The sequence below is a fragment of the Neovison vison genome, chromosome 6 (genome assembly GCF_020171115.1).
Source record: "Neovison vison isolate M4711 chromosome 6, ASM_NN_V1, whole genome shotgun sequence".
Taxonomy (NCBI): Eukaryota; Metazoa; Chordata; class Mammalia; order Carnivora; family Mustelidae; genus Neogale; species Neogale vison.
In genome coordinates, this window is record NC_058096.1 from 46,782,601 (window position 1) to 46,791,862 (window position 9,262).

The 9,262-nt window shown below is 36.1% G+C and overlaps 1 protein-coding gene across 1 annotated transcript; it reads left to right on the forward strand.

The window, feature by feature from the left end:
• The first annotated feature begins 4,174 nt into the window (after nt 1–4,174).
• On the forward strand, nt 4,175–5,472 carry GPR15 (G protein-coupled receptor 15). The gene has a single exon (XM_044255025.1). It carries the CDS (start codon nt 4,264–4,266, stop codon nt 5,344–5,346), a length of 1,083 nt encoding a protein of 360 aa, XP_044110960.1. The 5' UTR covers nt 4,175–4,263; the 3' UTR covers nt 5,347–5,472.
• Nucleotides 5,473–9,262: the final 3,790 nt, after the last annotated feature.

Below are 9,262 nucleotides of genomic sequence, written 5' to 3' on the forward strand. Positions count from 1 at the left end.
AAGTGGGGGAAGACCCTGATAACAGCAAATACATGCCATTTAGTCTGGCATGATATATTACTTTATTATTATACAACACTCACTAAGTGACTGTCCAAATAAAAAAATCAGACTCTTAGAAGATAAACAGATCTCTTAAACTGGTCTGTTTAAATGCTTATACCCTTTATGATACTCAGGTAAGAAATGGACAAGAGAATGTTTCAAACGAATATATGATCACTCTGACCAGTAAGATCAATGAAAAACAAATACTTTGCTTCATAATCTTTGTCACTTATTCAGGAACAAATCAGTAGAACGTATGCCATAGAGATTTCTTTCTGCTATGCTCTTTGCTCTATAATCTGATTAATCCCTACCTAATATGTGGGGAAAAGCAGAAGTAATATGCAGTAATGCCAGTTATGGTAGGCTGTACTCACACAAAACCTTTAGCTGACTTGTGAAGCACAGTCTGCAAGTAACCACTAAAGGCTGTGTGACAGATAATATATTCCCTTGAGCAGGTATCTCAGTGAACAACACCTTGCTCTTTCCCCATCTTCAACACTTGACCCAATTCTGCATGTATCTCAGGAATTGAAATGCAAAACAGGGAGGGCCCAGAAGTCTAAGTTAATTCTGAAAATTTTGTGAGAACAAGACTGGAAAACTGCTAAGAAGTTCATGTTTAGGGGCACCTGGGTGGCTCAGAGGGTTAAGCCTCTGCCTTCAGCTTGGGTCATGATCTCGGGGTCCTGGGATCGAGCCCCACATCGGGCTCTCTGCTCAGCGAGAAGCCTGCTTCCCCCCCTGTTTCTGCCTGCCTCTCTGCCTACTTGTGATGTCTCTCTCTTTGTGTCAAATAAACAAATAAAATCTTTAAAAAAAAGTTCAAGTTTATTTTTTATTTATATTCAATTAGCCACTATATAATACATCATTCGTGTCATATATAGAGTTCAATAATTCATCAGTCACATTATAACACCCAGTGCTGATCCCATCATGTATCCCCCCTTAATGCCCATCACCCGATTACCCCATCCCTCCCACTAGAAGTTCAAATTTAGAGGTTATTTGAAGAAAAGCCAAAATAATAATGAAGCATAACATATAAAGTTGGTTAAGATATATAAATTAGAGCACTGATTCTAAACTTTAGTGTTAAGAATCACCTTGGAGGCTTATTAAATATAATGTGTTGGGAGTCCACGCCAAATGATTCTGACTCAGTAGATCTGAGACAGGGTTCAGAAAGCTGCAATTTGGGAGTCACCCCTGGTGATTCTAATGGGGGAAATGTGGCCTGGCATCCACTAGTTCAAAACAATGGCTTTGAGAATCCAAAAAACACTTCAGTTGGTAATTCCTATGCTAGAAACAATGCAGAGATAATGGATGGTCTCTCCCTTCAAGGGGCTCATGATCAGCTTAGGAGGTCAGACATCAAAACAATTAACCATGTGAAATGAGGTAATAAGAACTTAATAAGCAGTATTGTAAAAGTTCTTAAAGAACACAAAGGTGGAAGCAATTATTCCTGCCAGGGATGGAAAACATAATATATAAAGTTGAATATAAAGTATATCTATGTACTTGTATTTAAAATAAGGAAGGTTAAGCATTTTTTTCTGGAAAAACAATTATTAAAAGTGAGCATGTGTGTTGTCATTCAGTTATTAATATTTACATCTTACTCTTTTTTTTAAAACTCTTTTTTTTTTTTTAATCATCACCTTGTTCTTGCTGCCTTTTCATAGGCTTATAATATCCAGTATTGTTTCTGAGTTTTGGTCTTGTCTACTTGGTTATTTGTTGTTAGTATCCTCATGTTTATTTCAAAAAAAAATTCTAAATTCTAAAATGACCGTTGCACTAAGCTTATTTAGAACAATGACTTCCCCTACTTTATCTAGTTGGCTTTTATTGTGGGTTCTGTCTTATAATAGCTTTGCACTCAGAGTTACTAAAAGCCCAGGACTATGCTATTTGTTCCGTTTTTGCCTAAAACAATTAATCTGTTTTCCGACTTGGGTCCCAGGATAGTTTTGATACATGGTAGATACTCTCGCATTGCAACATTCTACCATTAACTATCATATTCCAAAGTAACTGTATTTATGATAAAGCAAAACATTTGGTCTACAGCTGCTTCAAAGTTTAGTGAAGAAGTCAGATTTATTTGAGATAGTTTACACCAAACCAACAACTTTTGAATGCTGAAAGAAAATTTAAGGCTGACAGAATAAATATAGGCCAGACGTTTTCCTCCAGAGTATGAGCATAAACTTTTTTCCATTTTATAACACATTTATATGGAATTCTGGAGACATGAGAAAAATAGATAGAGATATAGAGAGACATATATAGATGTAGTGTTTCAATATTCTATGTTTACTCCATCAATCCTTGTCAAGTAAATATTGTCCTACTTCAAACTATTTGACAAATTCTATTAAATATGTAAGGCTTACTCAGTGGGAAAGATTTCTATCCCAGAAATGTCAAAGCATTAATTAGTTTCTCTCATCTGCAGCCTATACTTAGAGAAGGATACGCCCCCCTGAACAACACAGAGCTGTCAGGGACACAAAAGGAGGCAGAGCCAAGTCATAAATCAAATTCCAAGTGAATTTCTGGGACTGCCCCCAGATCAGGGGAGCCCTCATCCTTCCCTGCCCTACACACACTCACACATCTGAGACTGGGGTAACATTAGAACACATCAAGAAAAAGAGAAAAATCACTCTTTTCAATATATTAATTATGGGATAAATAAAAATTCAGTAGAAAGGATTTACATGCTTATCAATGGTGTTTTTAGCCACTGGCATACATTTTTCTATTCAATAGTAATATCAACCTGAAACTGGAAATTTGGCAATGAAATGAGGTGGAGGGAAAGAGAAAAGGAAAGAGCCTTGAGCTACGTTGGCCAGTAAAAATTCTAAGTGAATGGAGTCAGTTTCAGAATTTATATTTCACCATAGTTTTCCATGTAGAAAAAGGAATACATGAGAGAAAAATAGGATAGGATCCTTCTGATGTTAGCCTGTTTCTCAAGTGTTTTGAAGGAACCCCAAATCTTTCTTTTATCATCCCTGTACCAGCAACTCCTTTATAATGTCACTTACTAGAGGTCTGTCTCTTGCTAGGTCAGTAATCCCCAATGTGAAGCTCACTGATGTGTGAAGGTACTTTTATATAGTTCAAGAGCTAAAAAATCACTGCTACGAGGTGTGAAGAAGAGATCAGAGGGGACCTAGAGTCTGCTGAAGGGTAACTCTTTGAAGATTAGTAGAGAGCAAGTCTCCTAATCAAGGATTTTAAATCTAATAAAAGGAACTTCATTGGTTAAATTACAATAGCAGATAAGAGTGTAAAAATTGCAATTTTTAAACCTGTGCCTGTCCGCTACATAACTAACAAAAATGCCTACAGTTGAACCAAAGGAATACATACTTGCTAGTTATACTGGACCATGAAACCCAGAGTTTTCCTAATTAATTCAAATAAACTAGCATTTCCAAAGCACCTATGATGTGTAAGGTACTGTGTTAAAATTTTTACATGTTATAACAACAACAGCACAAGACATATTCCCAGTTTCTGGAGAACTTTTTAAACTTATTGAACAAAACAATATTAATTATGCATGATCCAAAAGAGCCAAATAAGTGTAAAGAATCTCATACCCTAATTGGAATCATTATGTTTGCTGCAGATGTGGATGTGTATGATTTAGGGAATTATTAATTCACTCTTTCTGCAGTGAAAGACTATTTTCCTCGCTTCGACGTAATTAAAAGGAGGATCTTTGTCACCATCAAAAATCTAAAAGAATGTATCTTGTATGTGTAACAGATCAAAAGGATTGTCAGTGTCAGAAAAGCGAAGGATATGTTTAAAGTAGGTAGGGGAAAAACAGTTAATGTGTTTTTTTAATATCTGGATTTAGAGAAAAAAACAATATCTTCAAGACAAAAGTCAAAAAGCACCCCAGTCTCCAGGGCAAATGCAAATAAAGAAAACCACAACCACAACCACCAAACACCAATCAGGGTGGTGTTCCTTGTAGGCCCTTTCTGAGGATTGGTAGAAACTGCATTTTTTTCATCTCTGTTTTTATGCTTGTCCCAAGATCTTTTAAGGGGTGGGGTGGTGCGGGTGGTGGGGAAGAGGCAGCCAGTAGATAAAAGAAGCCACCTGTGATTTTGAAAATGTATACAAAAACTTCCTAGATAAAGAAATACCAGATTTGGCAGCCAATCTTTAGCAATGGACCCAGAAGCAACCTCGGTTTATTTGGATTATTTCTATGCTACCAGCAAAAATCCTGATCTTGAGGACACCCACTCCCATGTTCCTTATACGTCGATCTTCCTTCCAGTCTTTTACACAGCTGTGTTCCTGACTGGAGCATTGGGGAACCTCATCCTCATGAGCGCCTTGCATTTCAAACGGGGCAGCCGAAGACTGATTGACATCTTCATCATCAACCTGGCCGTGTCTGACTTCATTTTTCTTGTCACATTGCCTCTCTGGGTGGATAAAGAAGCTTCTTTAGGACTGTGGAGGACAGGCTCCTTCCTGTGCAAAGGCAGCTCCTACATGATCTCAGTCAACATGCACTGCAGTGTCTTCTTGCTCACCTGCATGAGTGTTGACCGCTACCTGGCCATCATGTGCCCAGCCATATCCAGGAAATTCAGAAGGAGAGACTGTGCCTATGGAGTCTGTGCCAGCGTCTGGTTTATCTCCTGCCTGTTGGGTTTGCCTACTCTTCTGTCCAGGGAACTCACCCTGATTGATGGTAAGCCATACTGTGCAGAGAAGAGGGCTACATCCACGAAACTGACTTGGGCCCTGGTGGCCTTAATTTTTACCTTCTTCGTCCCTTTGGTGAGCATTGTCACCTGCTACTGTTGCATAACAAGGAAGCTGTGTGCGCATTACCAACAGGCGGGGAAACATAACAGAAAGCTGCGGAAATCCATAAAGATCATCTTTATTGTCGTGGCAGCCTTTGTCTTCTCCTGGCTGCCCTTCAATACTTTCAAGCTCCTGGCCATTGTCTCTGGGCTGCAGCAAGAAGTCTACTTTTCATCAGCTTTTCTCCAGCTGGGCATGGAGGTGAGTGGGCCTCTGGCATTTGCCAACAGCTGCATCAACCCTTTCATTTACTATATCTTTGACAGCTACATCCGCCGGGCCATCGTGCACTTCTTGTGCCCTTGTGTGAAGAACTATGACTTTGGGAGCAGTACAGAGACATCAGATAGTCACCTCACTAAGGTTCTCTCCAACATCATTCATGCAGAGGATGTTGCCAGAAGAAGGAAGAGGTCTGTATCACTCTAAAAGTGACTGTGACATTTCAATCTCTGTTCATAGACTGGGGAGTTAATTGGTGTCAGCAACAAAGAGGAAAAGTGTTGCTGATACCATTCATAGTGCTTCATAAATACAAGAAGAGTTTATTTTTAAAGAGACGACTGAAAAGTCCCTGTGTTCATGGGTATGATTGTGTCATATGCAGGTTTGGGGGTTTGAGTTTTTTGTTTTGGCTTTTATTTTTGTTTTTTGTTTTGGCTGCGTGGACTTCTTTGACTGTTTTCAATCAAGTTCACAAGGCAAAATACAACTCCTATGGTCCTTGAACTCTGACAGAAAGGTTCCGCTTGGATCATTTCCTTTCTTCATGATTGCTTATGTACGTTCAGGACTTTTCCTCTCTCAAGAACCGTGGTGCCTTGATCCACACCACCCTTCATATTGGGCTCCAGTTGGACTATATCTGAATGATTCTGCCCACTTTCATCTAGTGAGAAAAGTGGTAACAATGCAGATAGCAAAAATTATACCTGTGCCCTGTAATTAATTGTTACTGAGTAATAAATTAAGAGTCTGGCCTTAATCTTTACAAGTTTGTATAGTGATTCTTCACTGTTTTCCAATGTTATCTTTCACCTTTTGCCATTCACAATAACTTAGGACTGGCAAAAAACTCATGGGGGGAAAACATTCTATATTGTGTTTATGAATCAGGACTTATTTTATCACATGCTCTTCTAGAATATCTTAACAAGGGAGCATCAGGCAAAGTTTAACCTTTGTTTTCCTTGTAAGGTATATTGGTAAAAATATATCTCATTATGATGGTATAGTAACTATTTTTCAATAGAGTTTTACTATGTTCTTTGTTTTCATTGATTTCATAAATTAGGATATGACTTTGCTTTAATTACATGTTTTTAATTACCCAGTTATTTAGTTATCAAATGAAAATGTTACTGCTAATATAATTGGAGATCATCAAATGCTTAGCTACAGCATCATGTGGATTATCATTTGTCTTTTAATTAAAAATATTAGTGCTACACATTCCCTATGGCATCATTTGTGTAGTGTATATAGTTTTTTTACTTGATTCAGTAATATAGTAAGATAGGATGCTCTGTATTCAGCTGAAGTTAAAAATCCATAATGAAGATACTACTGGTATTTTATATATATACACATTTTTCCAAGCCTGGAGACTTTCCTGAACTCTTTCAGCTAAGAAATATTAGGTCTACTTGTACCTGCACTCCTTTTAAAGACTTTGAAGTTAAAAACATGTAATTAGCAGCAACCACAAAAGACTTTACTGCAGAAAACATACTATTGTAAACATCTTTTGATTCAAGAGAAAATGGGTTATGTTTTGACCTATAGTGGTGACTCAAATGAATTACCATGTACCTCTAAATATTAGGTGTGAATATCAGAGAGCGCCGAATCCTAACCACTAGACCACCAGGGAAGGTTTGAATATCAGAGAAAGCTTAGAATATTTTCAGAGATCAAGTAATTCAAGTTCATCCTATGTATCTTTCACATTAAGAGAAATCTCAAATATTGGGCATATTCTTATAATCTGTTTGGAAGTTGAAAACATAGTTTTTGGTTTTATAAATCAGTTAATTTGTTAATTTCTCTTAAACTTTTATCAAATAAAAATATTATTTCCTTATATGTGTATTCTATCTTATATTAATTTCTATCAACACATTACTATTAATAATGATATTATAACAGCCTTTTAATACTTTTTCATAAATATAGAAAAAAGGACTATAAATCATAAGAAAGAAGTTTTCTTGGAAAACTTTAAAACTGAATTCAAAACAATTAAATATATCTCCAAATGTTAAACAAAAACAAAATACAGAAGGTAGAAGACATCTGCTTTTTAAAAACAAATCAGCAAAAGCACTATTCCCAATCAGAAAAATAAGTGTCCTTGAGAAATGCTACTTTTAAAAAATAGCTCAATCAATCAGGTAAAGTGTTAGGAAAAGAAAAAAAAATGGGTTATTAGAAATGTTGGGTCACTGAACAAATCATTTTAATCTTTCATATCTAAGGGTAGTTGGTAATATCTAAGTCTATAGAATTCTCAAGGATATTATAAGACTCATAAATATAAAGGTTTTTTAAAATCTTGAGTTAAAAATTATTATATAAAGCTAGTGGGTTCTCTAAAGTGTTGCTTTAAATTTTTCAAACTAAAAGCGTTCCTGGATGCCTCAGTTGGTTGAGTGTCTGCCTTCGGCTCAGGTCATGATCTAGGGGTCCTGGGATCAAGTCCAGGTTGGGCTTCCTGCTCAGAGGGGAGTCCTCTTCTCCCTCTGCCCTTTCTTACCCATCCCCATGTCCCCTGCTCCTGTGTGCACTCTCTCTCTCTCTCAAATAAATAAATAAAATCTTAAAAATAAAATTAAATAAAATATCCGAACTGGAATATCAAGTGACAATCACTTTCATTTAACAAAGATTAAGAATCTGCCTTACTTCTGTTTCATCCCTTTAGCTTTTTCTGGGAATATATAAAATAACATTGAAGAAAAATATATTATTGTACTTCTTAACATCTTAAGTAGATATGCTAATTTTGTATATTAGAAAATCTTACGTATTGTATATTCAGAATGTTCCAATGATGGAAGGAGAAATGGACATAATTTTACAGATAGAATAACTCTGATAGTAAAAAGTTTGAAACTTGATTAAGTTGGTGTGTCATACATGAATTCCTCTAGTAGGAAATGTAATTTACATTATAAGAGCATTAAAAGGTTTATTATAAATTATATGGCTATAATTTATAAATCATTATAAATCATATATGATAAAATACATGGTTGTAATTTATATTTTAAATTACATATATCTCATTTTATAGATTTTTAAACCATAATATTTCCACATTTTTAATACAAATTTATTTATATGCATATATACATACAGATACATATAGAAACATAACATGTCAAGATTTTTATTATCTCAAATTACTCTGAGGACTACTTGGTGTTAATTTCATGTCATTATTAAAACAAATCATTACATAGTGCCATGAATTTTTCTAGAAAGTTAATCTGACAGCCTCACAATTGTGCCTTGCCAGTTATATCTAAAGTTAGAAAAGCAAAACAAACCTTAAGAGTAAATATATAAGGAAATCACTGCAGAGTAATCTTATTTATTGTCATTTGTCTAAGTGGTCCAAACCCAGGACTTTAACAACGAATATAAAAGCACAGTCATCTCCCAAGCATTTCTCAAGCAATTTTTCTTGAACTTACCGCAGAAAAGCTCTCCAAGAAAGTCTGTACGAGATGTCATCAAATAACTTATAATTAATTTTAAAATCAACGTACTAAAGGCGCACACAGTCACAAGCACGCATTTTCTCCATTTGGGCCATACTGAGAAACCAACCAACCTGATGCTTCTGGAAGTCCCATGATTTGTGCACTGTAACAAGTCAAAATCACCTCTGAGTGAGACTAACACTAGTGAGAGTAACAGTCTTAAAGGAAATCTATGTGCGTGACTGAAGGAGGAATACTACTAGGGGTCACAAGTTAGTTTTTAAATAGATGCAGAAATGTACAGGATGGTGGTGAGCTGAGTGAAAACTCTTCTATGATTCATCTCGACTCCTTCAATCATTCTCTATACCCCCTGGCAATCTCAAAAGTGAGAAATGACTTGTCAGTCATGCGTGCCACAATGAACAGTAAGCATCAGTTTTCCTGCAGAGTTCATTCAGAGAAGTTAAGCCATATTAAAATAATAACAAATTTTCCTGCAAAAGAGCCACTGGTATAGCCAGGGAGCGAGATGATGGCGTTCAGTACCAGACAGAAGTGCCAGGAAAAAAAACAGGAGGATAATTCCAACCATCCGAATATCCGTAAACGGTTACTTGATTTTGCCTTCCACAGAG